Source organism: Barbus barbus (genome assembly GCF_936440315.1).
Source record: "Barbus barbus genome assembly, chromosome: 4".
Taxonomy (NCBI): domain Eukaryota; kingdom Metazoa; phylum Chordata; class Actinopteri; order Cypriniformes; family Cyprinidae; genus Barbus; species Barbus barbus.
In genome coordinates this window covers 24,384,393-24,406,591 of record NC_136732.1, presented here as the reverse complement: position 1 = coordinate 24,406,591, position 22,199 = coordinate 24,384,393, and the positions used below count along the sequence as shown (strand labels likewise).

At 35.7% G+C, this 22,199-nt stretch overlaps 1 protein-coding gene across 1 annotated transcript in view; it reads left to right on the top strand.

Moving 5' to 3' along the window:
* The window catches only part of tbcd (tubulin folding cofactor D), a 51,065-nt gene extending 29,536 nt beyond the window's left edge, over positions 1–21,529 (top strand). Inside the window, exons 24-39 of the mRNA XM_079408663.1 lie at positions 2,800–2,862; positions 3,145–3,221; positions 3,308–3,389; positions 3,544–3,662; positions 3,745–3,836; positions 4,010–4,150; positions 5,079–5,162; positions 5,564–5,722; positions 8,241–8,379; positions 15,706–15,827; positions 16,069–16,146; positions 16,369–16,458; positions 17,814–17,901; positions 18,002–18,114; positions 18,196–18,280; positions 19,757–21,529. Of these exons, the coding sequence (XP_079264789.1) occupies positions 2,800–2,862; positions 3,145–3,221; positions 3,308–3,389; positions 3,544–3,662; positions 3,745–3,836; positions 4,010–4,150; positions 5,079–5,162; positions 5,564–5,722; positions 8,241–8,379; positions 15,706–15,827; positions 16,069–16,146; positions 16,369–16,458; positions 17,814–17,901; positions 18,002–18,114; positions 18,196–18,280; positions 19,757–19,771 (1,547 nt within the window). The 3' untranslated portion in view covers positions 19,772–21,529. The remainder of the gene's footprint in view (positions 1–2,799; positions 2,863–3,144; positions 3,222–3,307; positions 3,390–3,543; positions 3,663–3,744; positions 3,837–4,009; positions 4,151–5,078; positions 5,163–5,563; positions 5,723–8,240; positions 8,380–15,705; positions 15,828–16,068; positions 16,147–16,368; positions 16,459–17,813; positions 17,902–18,001; positions 18,115–18,195; positions 18,281–19,756) is intronic.
* The last annotated feature ends 670 nt before the right edge of the window (positions 21,530–22,199 follow it).

Sequence of the window (22,199 nt, the reverse complement as noted above, 5' to 3'; positions counted from 1 at the left end):
ATTAAAATTGTTTTCGTACTTCGTATGGCTTCAAAAACACGCAGGCGATTTTAGGAATCACTTGATAATGTAGATGAAAATATAGCACAAATCTGCCATAAGCATTATAATGAGAACTTTATAGAATGTGAAATCTATAGTGAATTCTGTCTTTGCCCGTGTTTCAGCGCGTTGTTGAAAGCGCATCACGGTGGGAGGTCGCTCTCGCTATAGCACGTAACTTAAAGTTCACTGGCATATGCATCCTTTTGTGCAGATACAAGTTGTAATGTTACGTTTATGTTATGTATCTAAGTTATCTGATTAATTTTAAGGGTGTAAGAAAATATCGATACACGTGAGTATCGCGATATTTTGTTTGGCGATACTGTATCGATTCTCCAAAACGGAATATTACGGAAGTTCTAAGCGGCCATGCATTATATTTTTTCTGTCTTGTTTTCTCGTGATCACGACATAACGAGTTGTTTTCTCGTTATCACGACGTAATTTTCTCGTGATCTCGACATAATGAAAGTTGTTTTGTCGTTATCACGACTTAATTTTCTCGTGATCTCGACATAACGAAAGTTGTTTTGTCCTTATCACGACTTAATTTTCTCGTGATCTCGACATAACGAAAGTTGTTTTGTCGTTATCACGACTTAATTTTCTCGTGATCTCGACATAACGAAAGTTTTGTCGTTATCTCGACATAACGAAAGTTGTTGATCTCAACGTAAAAACCGTTTTCTCACGTAATTGTAGCTATCCTGAGAAAATCAGGGTCGCTATATTGTCTTCGACGATAAAGTTGCAGACCCGACAGCCTCCTTCTCAAATGTCGAACACTTATGTGTAAGTCGTCAATCACTGACAGACACAGAGCAAAAATGGCCGAGTATGAATATGCATGAAAAGTATTCTATCATGGATCAATGTAGTCAGTCACACACACACAACACGAGGATGAAAGAATTGTTCCAGTTCTCGTTTCTGTGTACAAAGCTGAAGTGTGGCGCTATTTGGGCTTTTGCGCGTCCCGTGTTGAAGAGCCTTTGCACTGCTGCGCAGCTGCAGCTTTCTCTCGTAATTCAGGGACGTTTTGTGCAGTTGGGGCGGTGCTCACATCGCGGTTTCGGCGATTTCACGCGGAACATAAATACAAACTGAAAAACCTGTGAAATCCAAGTCGAAAAGCTCTGAGAAAGTTTAACATCTGTATTTATTTGATTGTTTTACAATTGTTTTGTGTTCTTTAGGAATCCTGCAAGCACTTTATTTTTCATTGATATTAAGCAGATGTCACTTTTTATTCAGATCAAATGTTATGACATTGCATGTCACAATTGTAAACTTGGACTGTGAACCTTTAAAGTAGAGTCTATAAATATATATTTTTATATTTTTCTAAAATACATTTTATACATACATTTAACTAAAGAATCATGCAAGCACTTGAATATTTCCCCCTTTACTCGTTCTGCACAAAAAGTGGTTCAATCATGTTGAATGTTATAGGGACTGATTATTGCAAATGCACATCCCAGTGTGTTCTGCAGTGTGTTCTGGTTAAAATATTTTTATTTATTTATTTTTTGCTAAGGTTTGCATATGGTGGTGTGTTCTTAATGACAGCTTTCCTAAAAAAATATATCCTATTCCTAAAATAAGAAATATCCCAATATATCGCCTTGCTTACAGTATCACAATGTATCGCAATATATCGTATCGCAACCACCGTATCGTGATACGTATCATATCGTATCGCCAGATTCTTGCCAATACACAGCCCTAATTAATATCATAGGAAGTGTCATAGAAACGGGTTTCAGTTTATTGGCATAAAGTCAGCTTCACCTCAAGCAGCTATTCTTTTTTAAATGCTTCTTTTTTTAATAACATTGCTGCAACATAATCATAATCTAACATCTAATCGTGTTCATGTTTTCATGTCATTTTTATTTTTAACATTCATTTTCATAACAGTTTTCAGATATTTTCATTATCTCCATTATGGCCACGCCCCGCCCCCCGGGTACTCGATTAATCGTTTTTGAAACCTATCGATGATCGAAATAAGAAATTGACAAAAATGCCCATCCCTAAGTGTTATGTTATAATGTTTAATATTTGAAACAACCTGATACTTGTATTAAGCTTTTTACCTTTGGGGCTTTAAGAAGGTTGGAGGTTATATTAACTTTAATACCTTATTTCCAATAATTTTTTTTAAGAATGAAAATTCTCAAGTTTTGTAATAATTTTAAGATAAGAGGATTCTTTAAGGATGCTTTTTGGGAATACAGAACATTCTTAATTTTATCCTAAAGTTTTAAAAAATATGAAGAAAATATCAGTTAAGTTTAGAAGAAGTTTATTTTAAGTTGAAGTTTAAGTAAATCTGCCACTTCTTTAAGAAATACTTATTTGGGTTTCTAAAGTTTATTATATATTTTTTTTATCTTAAGTGCAGAGTTGTGATATGATTACAGGTGGTTTAAGAGATGTCAGTTATAATATTAATGTCATTATTTTGATGGAGATGAAATCAAATGGAATGAAATGGTAAGTTTATGTGAGACTTATTAGGAATTGATTTGATTCAAAGTGGAAATTTTGCCATTTTTAAAACTAATGATGTATAAAGTTTAGAGACATGTTTTGTCCAGTGTCTTAAGAATCAGTGGATTAGTAGACAGAAAAAATATGTTTAAGACATTACAGATGAATCATTCACGTTACAATGCAACAAAACAGAGGCCCAGTTATTGCCTTTTTAAACCCTGATCTGGTTTTCTCTCGTCATTTTTGTTTCAGTCTGTGGCCTCATTGAAAAGCTCTCTCTCTCCAAGATGCCTTTTGAAGATGACCCAGTTATCGGTGAGTCAACCAAACCTCTTTCCATTTGCATTTTTTAAAGTCCTTTATCATTTTAACTGCTGTATTTTTCTGTTTGCTTGGTTTTAATTTTTTCGTTTATGTAACTCTTATTTTATTACATCTCAGTTTTTGCCATGACGATAACCTTAGATGCTAACATGGCAATCAAATTATATAAGCACTGCCTCTACTACCACAAATGTCTCATGGAGGAATGGTTGTTTAATGGATTTGTGAGGCTGTCAGCCTATTTGAGTTAATGTACATTCTGATTTCTTGCAGCTGGTTGGCAATGGCTAATAGACGACAGCTTGAAGACCCTTCACCTGTTCTCCAGCAGGGCCAGACGGGGTATACAGGTACAGTCCATACCTCAACACCCAGAACAGCTTACAACTGTACCAACAATATGGTCGTTATAAAAATATTGCACGTTTTTTTGAAGGATGCCGCAGTGTCAGCACTGGCCGCATTGTGTCGGCAGTATTATCAGGTTGAACCAGGGGTAGCGCATGCAGAAATGCAAGGTACAGGAAACTAATACACTTTAAACAATTGGAGCGATTAATGCTTGTGGTTTTGATATGAAATGCTGAGCAACTGTACTTATGGGTGTGTTTTTGGGTGTATGCATACCTTTGGCCATTTATTGTTTGTTTACCTCCATTTGTTGCCATACAGATCAGCTGATTAGTCAATACCTGTCGGCCCTGGAGAGTCCCGAGGTTCTGACGCGCTGTGGCTGTGCTCTCGCCATGGGGTCACTGCCTCCATTTATGATCCATGGCAAACTTCAAAAGGTCAGACCTCATAATGTCTCGTCTGCTCAAGTCTGTATCTGAACAGTTAGGTTGAGTTTGCATTCTCAATCGTGTTCCCTAGATCTTGCCTGGGCTCCAGGCCGCCTGTAAGGTTGTGCAGAAAGAAGAAAGTCTAACAGAAGCCAGGAGGGATGCGGCCACAGCCATGTCTCAGTGAGTAACACCTTTTCATGTCTCCTTTGCGCTTGAAAAACCAGTCTGCCTGAGCTTAAGCTCGGTCAACGCCTGCTCCTTCCTGCAGGACCTGAAATTCATGTCTCCGTTCACAGCTTTGTCCCATCTTGCATTGCATGTCCATGTGTCCTGTGCTTTCTTGTGCTTCTCAGGGTGTGTGTAGCTGTAGGAGTGTGTGCTCGAGGCAGCCCGGACCGTGTCCTGTGTGAGGACAACATAAGGCCTGTGTATGAAGCCTTGCTGGGCTGTATGAACGACTACAGCACGGACAGCAGAGGGGACGTAGGGGCCTGGTACGTTCACATGCCTTTAGGTGCATACTTGTGTTGCACAATATGCAACATTGTCAAGTCATGTCAAGTCACCTCTATTTATATAACGCTTTATACAGTTCTCCTCTGGCCAGTGGTAGTGTGGTACTCAAAGCTCAAAATGAAGGTACTGCTTCGGTACAATAGAACTATTGTAATATTATAATTATTATTATTATAATTATAATGATCTAATAATAATCATTGCTCTTTTGTTGATTTTGATGGCTTCCATCGTCCTCATTTGTAAGTCGCATTGGATAAAAGTGTCTGCTAAATGACTAAATAATAATAATAATTATTATTATTTTTTGGTTTTATTGGTTTGTTTCATTTTATGATTTAATAAAATAAAAAAAATATTTTATTATTATAATTACATCTTCATTATATAATGAGTTGAATCGGTCTAATGTAGCCATTTAATGTGATTTAGGATAAAATAATGCAATAAATTTAGGCAAAAAATTGTGCAAAGTGAGTTGAATTAATGATATATTTAAGTATTTCAATAATCCAATTATCTGACTAATTATGTCATTTAATCTATTTAGTTATTGATAGTCCTAATATATTCATTTAATTAATTTTACTTTTTAGATTTGGCAGAAGTGTACTTTTAAATGTAACACTAAACGTATTCATTGTTTGCCACTGCCCTCCGGCCTTGCCCTCGCTGCCCCACGAGTGACACATTCCTCACATTCCCCACAGGTGCCTCCAGGCACAACAAACCTTCAACATGATGCTGGAAGTGTCAACAAACAACATGTGCAGTTGTCATAATGCCTTTGTGACTAACAAAGTGTCATCAAATATTTGAAGCATCTTTTGTGTGCTTGTATTTCTCCCCGAAAGCAGTTGGACAGTCACGGTGTAGCTCTGACTCTTTGCTCTCCTTCTGTTTCAGGGTGAGGGCAGCAGCAATGAGCAGCCTTATGGACGTGACCCTACTGCTGGTGGCGTCTGCTCCAGAGCTCCTCTCCTCTGAACTGTGAGACGCTGTCAATCTTGCTTAAAGGGAGAGTTCACCCAAAATAGAAAACTTGGTCATCATTTATTCACCTTAATTTCTTTTAAACCTATATGAGTTTCTATCTTCTGTTGAACACAAAAGGAGATATTTTGAAGTATGTGGGTTACCGAACAGTATCTGGTCCCCATTGACTTCTATGGTATTTACTATATTCTATAGTAGTATCAATATTCTTGAAAATATCTTCTTTCGTGTTCAGCAGCTGAAAGAAAAATTTTAAGCAGTTTTGGAACAACTTGAGGTGAGTAAATGATGACACTATTTTCACTCTTGGATGAATTAACCCTTTAAAATTTTGTTGCAGTAAGGGAAATGCACCATTGCAGACCGCTCACAGATATTTCTCTCATTTTGTGTAGAGTTCAGCGTATGATGTGTTGCCTGGCTCAGCAGGCTGCAGAGAAGATCGACCGCTACCGAGCCCACGCTGGCACCGTTTTCCTGCGTCTGCTTCACAGCACAGACCCTGCAGTACCTCACATTCCCCATCGGGAGGAGCTACTGAGCATCTTCCCTCCGTGAGTGCGACAGGGGTGTGATCGTACTCGGGAGAGTGTTAATACAGTCTAATTTTACTAACACACCCAGTGCTTGAAGTGGGCCGGTACGCACCAGTACGCAGTACCGACACTTCTATATTTTAGCCTTTAGAGTACCTGCACTTTTTTGTGCGTACCGGCACTTCTGACATGTTGCCAGTACTCAAGAGTAAAATCGTCAGGGTCTGGGTATTAGATTAGGCACTTCTTGGGGTGAGTTCCGGCACTTCTTTTTTTCCACTTCAAGCACTGAACACACCTACTGCTCGCTTCAAATCACAGTATTTAGGATATGCAAAATTGTGTGCAGCTTCGTATTTTGATATTAATGCCATTATACTAACAAGCGAATTGAACAGATCTGGCCAAAATATAATGTACGCTTGATGCATACTCCCAAGCGTTAGGTTGCACTTGCCTAAAGAAACATCATCACTTTGTGTGTGGCAGTGTGCTTCACTTCAATTTAATTAGCTGAATTTGTGTTAAATTGCAAATTTCCCTACAGTATATACCAAACTTTCTCTGCACCAGAGAATCAATTGCTTGTTATAGTTAATCAGTTTCATGATTTATAGTTAAATGTTCAATTTATATCGTTTTTTGACAAAAGTGCATCGCCCAAGTATAATCAATAATTAATTAAGATTTACATTTTTGGTCACACTTTATTTGAAGGTCCAATTATTGCCATTAAAAAACCATTAACTATGACTTTTCCCTCAATAAACTCTTAATTTGCTGCTTATTAATAGTTAGTAAGATAGTTGTTAAGTTTAGGTGTTGGGAAGGATTAGAATATGGTCATGCAGAATATGTGCTTTATAAGTACTAATAAACAGCCAATATGTTAATAACAGGCATTAGGGCTGTGCGATATGAGCAAAAATTTATATCTCCTGTATTTTTGTCTGATTTGCGGTATACGGTATATATATATATCTTGGTGTTTTGTATTTGGATTAAACAAATAAAGTGTAGCATGTGCAAAAAAGGGTTAAAATCACATTACATTCTAACATTGTAACATTGCAATCTAAAAACAAAAATAATGCTTTTAAAGCAGAAGTTAAATTTACTAAACTAAAAATGAAAATAAAAAAGCACAGACTAGAATTGAGTAAAAAGGCTATTTTGATTGCCCCATTACACTTTGCAGTTAGTGCTATCATACAAATACATTACTTGCAGGTTTAAAATTCTACATATGAATGTACAAAATATATACATATTTATTGCAAAATGTATATTTTAATCAAAGTTATTGAGCTCCTATTTCATTGCACTCTGTCGGGCGGCGCTCATTATAAAAGAAGCTTCTGACGTTTCGCGGAGAATCGCAAAGCAAAAGCTCATGCACTTCTGACAGCAAAATGGAAATATTTCCATGGCTTTTTTTAACATTTACAGATGGAGAATATACCTGTGAAATGTAAGTTATGCATTAAGGAAAGCAGCACATTTCAAACACATTAAACAGCGCGAGTTGCCTCTCTGTCAGCCTCACTCGCAGCCTTTCTGTCAGAGCATCTGACGGGCCGAGCTCGTGCCGCTTGAAACTGAAACTATAGGCTACTATATCTTACGAGTTTTTTTTTAAAGCCCTTCAAATAAAGCTTGTCACATGTTTAGAACAAATTGTATTATGCACTTTCTCCGCAGCAGTTCAGTACACAGACCTCCCTAGATATTTTTTCAGATGCGCTCGTATCAAACTACTGTATATCGATATTAACGGTATTGCCTTATACCGTATCTCTTATACAAATATATCGATATATCGTACAAACTCGATATACCGCCCAGCCCTAACAGGCATGCTAATAAGCAACTAGTTAATAGTGAGAATTGGTCTCTATACTAAAGTGTTACCAATTTTTTATTTAATTTTTTGGACAGATTTAAAATGTTACAAAATTTGTCCAAAGCTTTATGTTTGACTGTAAAATGTTAACAAAACGGCTGCTTTTTAAATTCTGTAATATATTTCCTATAAAATACTACACTAAAGATAGTCCACTATTGATCCTAGCATTAGAAACTTCTTCATTTATTTTTCAATTTTTATTTTTGGGTCTATTGTAGTTAGATTTTCCTACATATCCTCTCTGATTGTAAAAACTAATGCAGGAGATTTGTTCAGAAGGTTGGTCTAATTTATTTAATGTAAAGCACAAATTAATTATTAATAATTTTTGTGTCCTTTATTCTGGTTTGGGAGTCTTTGTTGTTTTGTTCACATCTTGTATATTGGCATCTCCGTACACCTCTCTGCACCTCTGGGTTGCATGCAACAGATCAAATGCGTCAGGCAATAACTTGGCTTACATTATGTCATTTAAATTTGGGAGGTGCTCTTTTGCTTTGAAGTTTCTGGAAAGTACACATTTTTATTTTCACTGCTTACAGATTTAACTGCTGTTGAATAAGAGACCCATCCCAAATGCTTCACACATGTTTATCTCTGACCTCTGGTGTTTTTCCACATGGACCGTAGAGAGACGGGAAACTCCCTGAACTGGAACGCTGCATCACAGGCCTTCCCTCACATCACGCAGCTCCTGCGGCTGCAACAGTACCAGTACCACACACTCCTGGGCCTCACTGTGTCTGTGGGTGGCCTCACCGAATCTACAGTAGGTTGCACCACATAAACACAAGCATTAAAACACAATTCACCCTCAGTCGCCACTTTTTTTCCCTTGTGAGGCTTAAAGTGTAGTTTGTTATAAACAGAAATTTAACCTTTATAAAGGTTAAAACAGACAGTCTAAAGACTTTTTTCAGATGCACTTTAGAATATAATTTTAGTCCTATAAATTAATAATTGAATACGTTAAAGTTAATTCAAATTACATTTTAACCAATTGACAGTCCTATTGTAAACAATAACCAACATTACTGCAACACATAATCAAATTAGCGCTGTCAAATGATTTCTCCCATCCAGAATAAGTTTTACATAATATGTACTATGTATATTTATTATGTACATATAAATACACGCACACATGTATATATTTTTGAACATTTTTGTATTTATATATAAAATATTTTATATTTATATAAAATATAAATTATATTTGAGAATATATATATATATATATATATATATATATATATATATATATATATATATATATATATATATATATATATATATATATATATATATATATATATATATACATACATATACATATATACACACACACATATACATATACATGTAAATATTTTGAAAACATCTGCATATATGTTTGTATTTATATATACATAATAAATATACACAGTACACAAACATATATTATGTAAACAAAACCTTTTATTTTGGATGCGATTAATCGTGATCGTTTGACAACAGCACTAAATAAAATCATTTGTGAATAAATTAGTTGTTCATTCCAAAAGAAAGAAAGAAAGAAAGAACATGGAAATGTTTTATTTACAGTAAGTTGATGAGATTTTTTAAAATATTTTGTACAGAATGTTTTATTCTCACCTAGGCTGCATTTATCTGATCAGCAATGATGTGTAATATTATTAAAATGAAAAAACAAGTGAATATATTTTAAAATGCAATTTATTCCTGTGATGATAAAGCTGAATTTTCTGCATCAATCTTCAGTGTCACATGATCCTTCAGAAATCATACTAATATGCTGATTTGCTGTTTAACAAACAATTATTATTATCAATGTTGCAAACATTCTTGCTTCTTAATTTTTTTAGGATTATTTGATGAATAGAATATTCAAAAGAAACAGCTTTTATTTAAAATAGAAGTTTTTTAGAAAACTTTATAAATCTCTTTTGATCATTTTTGATCAAGTTAATGCATCCTTTCAGTATAAACACATTCATTTATTTAAAGAAGTCAAATAAATAAAAAGTAAAAATAAATACATCAATCAATCGTCGGACGCCCTGGACTGTGTTTAACTGATCCCTGGATGAAAATCTTGATTAAAAATAAATCTACAATATTACCAGTCCACAGCCATCAGAATATCCATATGAGGCAAACAGTGAGGTCACAGAAATGGATCAATTAGAATAAATTGCATGGTGATAAGAGGCAGCAGTGACCAACAGAGGGAGCCGTCGACACACTGTTCTCCAGAGAGTCTGTCTATAGTGACCGCGGTCAGGAGTGTGAATAGTTTCAGGGAAATTGAGACTATTAGACCATGTAGAATTACCTCGCATTGCTTCATTTCAGATTTGCAAGAATTGCAACACAAAAGTGGTTCTTTATTTTGGGTTTTCAAAAATAAGCTGGTGTTGAAAGAAAATTCCAGACATGTGTTTGAATAAACTGAAATGTTGCCACAAATGCAAATCTGTGCCCATCCTGGCCTCAAAGTGCACAGGGTGTAAACGGCTTTGAGGCAAAACCACAGCTCCTCCACTGGGCCAGGATTCATTCAAAACAAATTTAGCTGGAACAGAGCAAGCGGGATTGGCGCCGTGTCCCCTCACATTTGCGCACATGCTTTCGGTGGTGACTAAGGGCCCCTGTAGGGATCTTCAGCTCACCAGCTCATACACTTGATCTTTTCCTTTCTCCTTTTTTACTCTGTAAGGTTTCTTTTTATTTTTTTAAAGCATTTTCCTATACTTTCTTTCTTTCTTGTTTCTCATTTTGTTAGCTGATATTTTTTCCCTAATTTATACAATACCATTCAAAATAGTTTATAAGATAGTTTTTTACTTTTTTACTTTTTTTTTTAAGTTTTGAAAGGTCTCTTGCTGCCCAGTGCCCACCAAGACTGCATTTATTTATGATCAAAATCACAGCAAAAACGGTTATTCCATATACTTAGTAAGGTTTCACAAAATAAAACAGAGCAAATAAGTGTAATGATATTAATAAAAACAGTATTCTTCCACCAAACAAATTGTAGTTCCTCAGAAACAGTTGTGGTTAGAACCATAGACACATAATATATATAGCTGTGTCTCATTTAGAAGGATGCGTCCTCCAGAGGTCTCATTCGAAGGGTGCATACGTCATCGAGGCTGTCTCATTTCAGAAAAGCAAGTAGGACACTCCGAATGCGACCTCCTTTCACAGGTATTCGGAGGATGCATCAGGTGGATCCTTCGCTGCTACAGATAAACCACAATTCTTTGCGTCGCCGTAAACAACTGTCATTAATTTGAAAAATGCCGGCACTGGCAGATGTCCACACAAGAGCGGTGGTTTTAACTTAAAGTACCTCCAGTAAAAACTGATAAGCTTTGTTCTTAATATCCTCCTCCTTTTTTTCTCTAACATATGTCTGTTGTATGTACGCTGCAGCTCCTCAAACATTGAGCAAAATAAAACAAGTCAAAGATTTTTTTTTTTTTTTCAAATTACTTTCCAAATTTAGAAATAATTTTCCTTCATTTAAGTAGTGTGAGAGCGCAACGATGCTCTAAATGTGTTGGCAAATCAACGTGATACTTCCTGTTTCCTTTTCCTCGTTTTTAATTCTAGCTTGAGGACACTTCCTTACGCATCCTACAGAGGATGCGACCTCCGGAGGATGCAGCCTTCTTAATGAGACACACGAAGGCGGTCTCGTTTAATTCTAGGTTGAGGACACTTCGTATACGTTACGCATCCTACAGAGGATGCGACCTCCGGAGGATGCAGCCTTCTTAATGAGACACAGCTAATAGAAGTATATGTATATGTGTATGTATATGTATATGTGTATATATATGTATATGTGTATGTATATGTATATGTATATGTGTATGTATATGTATATGTGTATATATATGTATATGTGTATATGTATATATATGTATATGTGGTTGGAACAAAGTAGTTGCCAAGCAACACACAAAGTAAACAGATGTAGGTTTGTAGTGTAATTTACAACGGCTTCGAACGTGGCTCAACCAAAGGCTATAGAATACCAAGACATGTCACTTGTGTAGTTTTGAATGGGGAAAAATGCTTAATATGGCCGCTCAAACGCAGGAAGCCCCGCGTTTCTGAATGAAAGAGGCAATCGCTAATCGGTAAAGTCAGCGCGTCACTGCAGCTGCCGTTAGAAGTCCCGGTTGCTATAGAAACAGTCAGCGCTCTGAGACACGCACTGTCTCAAAGATCAGGCGCACTGGCTAATCTAGCCTGAGAAATAAGCTTTTTATAATGCTATTTGAGCAAAAGAAACAACATACAGTTGTTGTCCGATTTCATTGGTGATTTCAAATCTGAAATTTAATTGTAAGCTTAGTGAACAGTTTTGGAGAATTTGGTATTTCCCCACACAAAGAGATGGGAGCTGCACTTGGATGCCCGAGAGGCGTTTCAAAGATGGCCGCCGAGTGACATGACTTGAAATGTGACACAAGTCTATGGATGGAAGATGCTCGTTTTATTGCTTTCTGATGCAGAGCCTCTGGGTTCGTACCATAAATTAAACTCATATTACGATTATTACATGTAAACACCCCATTTACTGGCTTTACGTGGTGAAAGTGAAACTGTAATGATGCATAGTGCTTAAAGTCCGCGTGAAATCAAAATTGGCTATATTTATTTTGTTAGCGCACATTGCTATTTTTGTGGTGAACAATTCATCCATGCAAGCCAATCCAAAAATTGTTTGCCTTCATAATCTTTAATCCAAATCTGAAAATGCTCCTCCCCTCTAAAATGATGGGCCTTCTCTGATGACATCAGTTTGACAGCTTGGGCATGAGCGTGACATCCTTAAACACGCCCCTCCAACTGTCAGTGTTCATTTCTGAATGAAACGCCTACTTTACTACATCCAATCAATTCGCAGTAGAAAAAACAAGCCATGTCGTCTATTTTCCTCATTCAGTATTCTGTTTCTCAGAAGTACGTCACAATACGGAAGTAAAGACGTCGCAAAATTCCAGTTCACGCAGACTTTAAGATTGAGGATTTCCTTGAAGCAAGGATAAAATAACATTTTGTGTAACCACCTTAACAAAATGAGAGCTGAAATGTGGTACTTTGTTCACTAAAATAAGTTTAATCTTACCATATCCAAAATCTCGCTCACTCTGCTGTTATTTAATAGATTAAGTATGCGGGGATACGTTTTTAATTAAAATATTCATATGAATTCATATTAATATTATTCACTATTTCAAAATGTACAGAAATACGTGGTTTTAAATGTCATTTAGTTAAGATTATTTCATTTATTCACTCTACTATTTATTACTACTGTCTCATTTCAGTTTTAGTTTGGCTCTAGTTTTGTATTTATTCCAGTTTATATGAAAAGGTTCATGTAGCGTGGGTTAAAATTCATATACAGAGTTAAATCCTTTTCACTGAATGTTAAAAGTAAGTTTGAAAAAGTTGTCGGGAGTGCGGTGGTCGTGACGTTGAAGGCGAGCGACCGTGGTGCAGTAGTTCTCTATAGCCTAAGTTTAGCTTTTCAGTTCTGGAGCTTTTACAAAATTCGTCAAAGTTGTATTATTTTGTGAAGATTATCTTGATGGACAAAATGTGTAAGTTTCATGAACTATGATTGAACACTGAGACTATTTTTTGCAATAATCCAAAAGCCTATGGAAAAATCCTATTGGCTTTTTGTCGAGGAACCAGTTTCATGCTAACAGCCGATCAGCATACAACGTGACATCATAGTTCCCTCACTCTATTCCTGCAACGCAAAGCTACATTTTCAGCATCGTTACTCCAGTCTTCAGTGTGACATGATCCTTCAGAAATCATTCTAATATACTGATTTGCTGCTCAAGAAACATGTAACGATTAACCACGAGCCGGTTGAAAATCGATTAAAATATGTGACGATTCAAAGCGTTTGAGATGCTAAACAAACCGTGATACTGGACTAGAAGTTTATATGAATATATCTCTGAGGGGAGCTGACCGTCTGTAGAAAAGTTTACGAAGTATTTTTTTTTTTTATCTCGCCTCTGAATGACGCAAATTAGAGTTTATAATAGCAGCTCTGCTTTGTTTACAGCGGTAACCCAAGAAACACTGTATCATTGCTGTTCATTAGTGCCACCTGCTGGCAGAGAGTGAACCTGCGTATCATTCACCTTGTGTGCCGTTTCGTTCAGATATGTTTTAAGCAGTATAGTTGCACAAAACCAAACTCAGACCATTCTGTTTTTGCTTCAAATTTCGAAATTATGCAGTCTAATTTATATTAAAAACTGCTCATGCTGCATGTACGCTGCATCTGTTTGGATGATGATGAAGAGATTTATTTTATTTGTGTAACTTATTGGATTTGGGGTTTGGGATTTCAATTTAATTTTGTTATATGTCAATTTCACAAAGAAACTTGCAGCAATAGCAATAATAATTATTATTATTATTGCTCATTTTGAGATTGGAGATTTGATATCATCTTAGTAATTTCATATTCTGTGGAATGTATTTGCACATTTAAACCATAGTTATAAACACATTAATGTATTTGCACTATAGAGGTCAATGACATGACACTTTTTTTCTTTTATAGGGATAAATTCTCAGATATTTTGAAAATGCGAAACAGATCATGCAGATCAACCAAATACAGGTGGAAAAAAGGAGTTATCAAAAAAATATCAGGTAGTTTGACCTTTTTATAAAACAGTAAGATTAGTTCAAGTTGTAAAATCTTATTTCTATTTATAAAGTGTGGTAGATGTAGATTTTCTTTCTCCATCTTTCCTATGTTCCACTTAGTGTTATAGGCTCTGTGCCTGTGCTTCAGTGGCTGCTGGGAGAGCTTGATTACAGCATTAAGCCCTTTTGTTATTTATAGCTACCAGTGTTTGTTGATGAAGAAAAAATAATGTGAAGGCCTTTAACAGAAGCTTTGTGCATAGTAAATGTCAACTCATCTGCCAACTGGACCTATAAATGAGTCCTTCCCTAAAAACCGGCAGAGTTTTGATTAGAGCCACAGTAGAGGTTACGCTCTCACCTTCAGCCTGGAACTGCGTGATCTCTCTGAGCCAAAACTGCTGGATAAATGAGCGGTTCTCACAGACTCAATGCTGAATGATGGAGCTTCTCTCTGAAGCTCTGCTCCCTCTGGATCACATAGCAGAATTTGGACTGATACCGCACATAATCGTGCCCCATCTGACCCCTCACACACAATAACACACTGCTGCAGGGGCGTCGTATTTTTCATATTCGTCATCCTTTCCTATCAAAATGCTTGCTGCGGATGCTATTTTTTTTAACAAATTAGAAGTTTTATATGTAAATACAAGACCAAGTAGTTTAGTATTTCAGTTTTTAAAAAATGTATTTAAGTAGTACATGGGTTTAAATCTTAGCAAAATTAATTTTAATTAACCAAAAGAAAGCAAAACATCGACTTTACTTGACAGACAATGCTCCTAATGTATTTTCTTTTTATGGTAAAGAGATATCTGTATGTTGTACTGATGATAACGGACTTTTCAATTTAAAGAAAATCATCTAACAATATGACTCATTTAGAGTGAATAAATGTAGATGTGTGTGATTGATTTCTATCTTGGCATTTAAAAAAAAATATATATTTTTTTGTAATGTTAATATAAAATAATTATAATTAATTATAAAATAACTATAATTAATTAATATTATAAATACATTTTAATAAAGTCTATTAATAAATACAAATTGTCACACTTTAGTTTGGAGACCAATTCTGTCTATTAACTAACTATTAACTGTGACCTTTCCTAATTTGATGCTTATTAATAGTTGCTAAGATAGTTGTTAAGTTTAGGTATCGTTAAGATTAAGGGATCTAAAATATGGTTATGCAGAATAAAGAATTAATATGTGCTATTTAAGTAATAAAAAACAGCGAATATGCTAGTAATATTAGTGCTAATAAACAACTAGTTAATAGTGAGAATTGGTCCCTAAACTAAAATGTTACCATACAAATAATAATTAATAAATCATTAATATAACAGCCTGTCACTAGTGAAAACATGCTTGTGTGTGTCTGCAGGTGCGTTATTCCTCTCAGTCTTTATTCGAGTATCTGAAGAGCATTCAGCAGGATGTCACAGCGCTTCAGCAGTTTGGAGACACGCTGTTGCGCATCTTCAGAGATAACCTGCGCAATGACAGGTACAACTGCACTGCAAAACACAACATAGCCACAAAACAAATGCAGGGAGGAAGAGGTGGCCAGTATGACCAAAATCACAGTATGGGTAATAAATTACATCTTGGTAATGGTATATATGCTTGGAAATCCAACAAAAAATGCTTTATATATTAAATATCAATGTGGTAATGTCTATTTTTGACTTTTTTGGAACTTGACGGCTGCAAACTAAATGATATATTTATTTTGATTCGCTTGCAGAGTTTCTGTACCTTTGCTGAAGATGGTGGACCAACTCCTGGCTAACGGCTGCTTTGACCTCTTTGCCAGCGAGGAGAGGTGAGCGTGGGAAAGCCCAGTGTACATTACTGCCTCCCTTGGCTCAGATACACAAACCATCCAGAGCTCGGCAGGAGAGATGATATCATGACAGAAATACACAGAAAGAACTCACACAGGGAACATTTAGGAGAACTTAAGATGAGCCCGGCCAAGTCTTGTGTTGAAACGAGGAGGCGTGTGTTAGTTTGTTTTATTCTTAGGTAATTTCTCTGTTTTCAGTCATCCATTCTGCGTAGAGCTACTGTCACTCTGTAAAGAAGAAATCAAGAAGTCCAAAGATGTCCAGAAGTTGTTGTCAAGTATTGCTGTGTAAGTTGCATTTCCAACACACTGTAGATATATGGGTCCATGACAAGTTGGGTGTCCACCATTTATCACCATTTTATAATAATGTTAAACATTTTAAAAATAGATTTTATGAAATATTATATGTTTTGGTAATACTGTAAAGGCAAGACACTAGAGGCAAACAAATAGTTTTTCATGCACTGGTCAATTTTAGGATTTTGAGCTATTTAGCCTTTCATAACTTGTTACATATTAGTGAAAAGAAGCATCCAAAAGACTTTTTCAAGTACATTTTGTTCTATTTCTAACTGTAGATTTCAATTATAATGGATATCTTTTTAAGTTTTTTTTTTCTCAGAAGCTTTAAAGCTTTTTTCTACACTTCAGTAGCACTTGCATACACCAAACCTTAAAGTTGTATTCATATCTGTATTCTGAAGGTTTTTACAGAGAAGTTTGTTCATATCATTTGCCTGATTTTATACTTTTTTTTTTTTCTTAAAAACATAGTGAAAACATCTTTTTGACTGTTTTGTCATGCAGTAATCGCTGCCAAAATCTCCTATCTACAAACTTTAATATGTAAAAAAAAAAAAAAGAATTTTGAACCTGGCTTTATCCAGTGTTTAGATTTATTTTTGGAAATTTATACAAATTAGTACAAATTTACTTTACAGATAATGCCTCATTTACATATTTAAACATAGCATTGTAAAAATGTAATACTTTTTAATACTTAATGTAATCAATCAACTTGAATTATGGTTATTTCTATTAGATACTACATGACAATTAGTTATTTCTATAATTTTTTTACGCTATTCACCCAGAGTGTCTTGCCTTAAATTAAGAAATCTCCTTCAAGCAGTGTGAAAAGCTTTCAGAATCTTTACTTTTTAATAATTGGTCAATACAATCAATAATATACAATCGCTTCATCAATGTTTGTATTATTTTCTATTTATTTTAAAAATGCAGAAAACAAATTTGATGAAGTGATTATATTGAACAATTATTAATTTAAATATTATGTTTAACATATCACTTTAGATAAATCATTTCAGTTCCACGCCACCTCATACATTTGTACATTTTTAAAGTAATTGGCTTTTTGATTTTTCACATCAAATGTGTTTCTTCATCAATGTTTAATACAAACTTTCTGAAACACATTTTTTAAACTCCATTTTACCAGAAATATAAAAAAAAAAAGTTTCAAATACTGTTTCATGAACCATTTTCAACTTAAGTTTTGATTTAATCAAACTTTAAAAATGTAATTTCAAATGTGCTTCCTGGTTTTAGTGTGATCTATCTTGTGATTGGTCATTATGTCTGAGCTCTCTCTCTCTCTCTGATTGGCTCTTTGACCGTAGGTTCTGTGGAATGGTGCAGTTCAAGGGTGATGTGAGGAAGAAGGACTTAGTGCAGCTGTTGATGTTGCTCTGTCACCCCTTCCCTGTGGTGAGACCATTAGCAGGCGACTTCAGTCCAGACTTAGTCTAGGCACTCGTGTTGTATCCCATATTTATTTCTGACTCCATTGTCTCTCTTGGGTCTGAAGATCAGGAAGACGACAGCCAGCCAGGTATATGAGATGTTCTTGACCTACGATGATGTCATTGACGATGATCAAGTGCTGGCTGATGTCATGGCCTCGCTTAGTGACACTAATTGGTGAGTGTTGACACGGGGCTTATTGGAGGATCATGATGAGGACTTTTAATTTTAATGGTCGTTTCTTGTTTCCTGTATTAGGGAAAGTGACATCGCCACAGTGCGGACCCACAGGAATCAGCTCTGTGATTGGTTGGGAGTGCCCAGGCCGACTCTAGTAGCCAAGGTAACACATTTAGGCAACTGAAGAGGTTTTATGTGAGAACATTTTGTAGTGTGGGGGCTGTTGCAGCAAACTGCATCTGACATCTAGATGCTGCTTCCTGTGTTACTCAACCGCTGGTGGGCGAACAAGGTGTTTGAATGCATTAGTGGGTGTTTGGTCTCCTAATCGGGCACAGTTACCAGAAAATGTGTTAATAATCTGGTGCTTTCTCAAAAAGTATGAAGACTGGCTAGCTCTGGTTGTTCACATGCTGGAATGCACAATACAGCCCATAGCAACAGTGAAATAGATGAGCTGTCATAATAGCCCCTTTCACACATACAGACTTTACTGGTAAATTACCGGTAAATCACTCTTAAAGGGATAGTTCACCCAAAAATGAAAATTCTGTCATCATTTACTCACCCTCAAGTAGTTTCCAAACCTGTATGAGTTTCTTTGTTCTGCTGAACACAAAGGAAGATATTTTGAAGAAAGTTTGTAACCAGGCTGTTTTGGGGCACCATTGACTTCCATATTAGGAAAATGGTGCCCCAGAACTGCTCTGTTTCCCACATTCTTCAGAATATCTTCCTTTGTGTTCATCAGAACAAAGACATTCATACAGGTTGGAAACTACTTGAGGGTGAGTAAATGATGACAGGATTTTCATTTTTGGGTGAACTATCGCTTTAAGAGTTCATGTGTGAACAGGACCTTTTCAAAAATACTGGTAAATTCGTTCAGGCCGTTTACTGGTACGAGACGTTGTAATATTAGCAGTATAAATAAATACAGCCTTAGTAAGCAAGAGACCTCTTTAAAAATCTTACTGATTCTTTTTATACATATTTTTTGCCAGTTTGAAGATCTGAGTTTGGTTTTGCTGGAAAGATCAAATTAAGCAACATTGTAAATGCTGTAATGAATTTAATGTGCTTTTTATATGACCAGTAGGTTTCCTAAAGACCAGTAGGTTTGTTAAGAGTATTTCAACTAATCTTGCTAACCGTTTTCTTGTAACTCATGAGAATGAGAGAGTTATGGCAGAGATGATTTAAAAAAAGCATCTCATATTTAAACTTCCTTAGGAAATACATTACCTTTGATAAGTTGCATTCACCTAAGATTCAGTTTTGTGAATCAGTTCAAGCTGTTCAACAAATATAAGTCTCTGATAAATATTTATAAATCACAGTATTTTTCAATTTTTCCATGCTAAGATATTGATAGTTGTCAGTAGGTTGAAATTGAGATTAAATTATTTTTGCTTTATCACCTGAACTTGTCTTTCAGAAAATTAATATCCACAGAATATAATATCTCTGCATCAATCATCTACCTCTGAAATAAAGCTCTGAGAAAAAAAAAAATTATTAATGCAGTGCCAGTTTTCAACCACAATGTGTAGGTGCTCAAATGCATATTATCATTTTAAAGCGGTGCCTTTATTATGGTCTTAGTGCATTTATCTTCTCTTTTGTTTGTTTGTTTCAGACTTCTCCCCAATAAATCTGTTCCCACCTGACGGCCTCTTTGCACTGCTTTCTGCGTGGACATCAGAGACCGTGTCCATATGTCCTCCCTGCTGTCAGATAATGTCCATCTAACAGTATCTGAGCTGTCATCGTTAAATTCTTAAGTAAAATGTCCTGGAGCCCAGTGATTTTTTTTTTTTTTTTTTTTTTTTATGATTTCCCGAACAAGGACTTGTGGTGGCTTTAAACCACAGAGTTAAGCAGAGGTGTCAAGTAACGAAGTACAAATACTTCGTTACCTTACTTAAGTAGAAATTTTGGGTATCTATACTTTACTGGAGTAATTATTTTTCAGCCGACTTTTTACTTCTACTCCTTACATTTTCACACAATTATCTGTACTTTCTAATCCTTACATTTTAATAATAGCCTCGTTACTCCTATTTCATTTCGGCTCGTTTTCATTCCGGCTTGTCATCGTCATGGGCGTTGCTAGGTCATTTTTAGGGGGGCTTTAGCACTTAGCGATTCTTCCCCTTTAAATTTGAAACGGCAGCAGACTTCGGCTCCTCCCCATCTTTCTGCGCGTTCTTCAATCCACAGACTGCGGTGGCGCAGAGGAGAGGACAAGGTGTGTGTTTATCCATAGATTGTTATAATATCTACATCTGTGCAGTTCTTTGTCTTAAATACAGTTTACAAAAAGTCATGGGAGAGCAATCGGTTTCCAATCTTCTGTAAAGTTTTCGCTGCGTTCACCACTCATCACACCACAGCTGTTTGCTTCAGCGAAAGCCCTTAACACATTATACGCATACTTTATAAAACGATCACGTTATTGCTATTTTCATTTGAAAATGTAGCTTTCAATATAGAACTTAATATTACAGTGCATGTGGCATTAACTACCATACAGTTATGCATAGAAGTGATTAAAGACAGTGACAGACAGCACTCAGTCAGTGCATATCAGAGTGATTGACAGAGATTGAAACATTGTGTCCTTCTCACAGACTGCTTCAGTTTTGCTGTTTTTTTTTATTGTTTTACTTTTAAAAGTTAATCACAGCACCCACATAGTTTAATCCATTGTCCAGCCTTATAGCTGTGTTGTTTATATTGCTAATATGGATAGTCAGTGTAAGTTTAAAGTGATATGATGTTTTATGTTTACAATTTTCTGTTTGTACTTGAGCATAGAAAAAGATTTGTACTAGTAATGCAAACAGTAACATTTTTGGTTTGTACAGTAAACAGGTGTGTGTGTGTGTGTGTGTGTGAGATCAGGTAGACTTGTATTTGGCTTGTACTCGGATGTTATACCCATCTATGCAATACAGTGGAATACTGCAATAAGTTTAGTATACCATCCTACCCTATTAATACATTTTTTTGTAAATATTTATTTATTTTTTATTATTATACCATCATTGGGGCTGAGCCCCCCTAAAATGAAAATCCTAGCATCGCCCTTGCTCATCGCTCAAAAAAATAAAAAAATAAATAAAAACCTATCCAGATAAATTGCGCCATCCGGATAGAGTGAATTGTGGTTGGATGAGAATATAAACCTATACCATTCCGACACCCTATTGGTTTGTACGCGATCCACCGCACCTGCACATGACACAAATCACGTCACACTCAAAAAAGATTATTTCTTAAAAGTTATTATTTCTCCACTACTGGCTCATTTATCAAACGGGTGCTTTCTCTTCGTCCGTTGCCCTCACAGATTCCTGCAGCTAAGCTTGGATGTACATTTACATTCCAATAAAGGTTATTGATGACATGCCTCTGAAGTTTGACTTTTTGCACCATTACAATACTTACAGGCAACTAGTCATCATATCTTCCGCTCCATGAAACACGTTAATGCTCAGTAGTACACATATATGGTTTTTTAATGTATTTGCATTGTACTAAAATGCGTTCATTTTCAGTGGGCACATATCCGGCTGAAACAGGTAGCCTAGTGCATCCCACATTTTTCAACATTAACATTTTAATATAACATTATAGTCATTATGGCCTTTAGAAAAATGTTTTTTTGAGGAGGTGGGGTAGTGCACAATAGGCCCCTGTGCCGCGGCCTAAGCTTTTGTCCTTAATGGCATTTTTTTTCCCTTCCATTACTTTTACTTTTATACTTTAAGTAGTTTTGAAACCAGTACTTTTACACTTTTACTTGAGTAAAAAACTTGAGTTGATACTTCAACTTCTACAGAAGTCTTTTTAAACCCTAGTATCTATACTTCTACTTGAGTAATGAATGTGAATACTTTTGACACCACTGGAGTTAAGCTTACTTTACAGCACTGTAGAAACAATCTAGTTGAGTAGTGATGCTCTGTTTAAGTGCATTCATAGAAATATTGCAAATTACTGACGACATTATTATAAATGGTTTTTCATGTGTGGATCATAGCATTTATTTCAGGGGCAAATGAGGTAGAGGATCC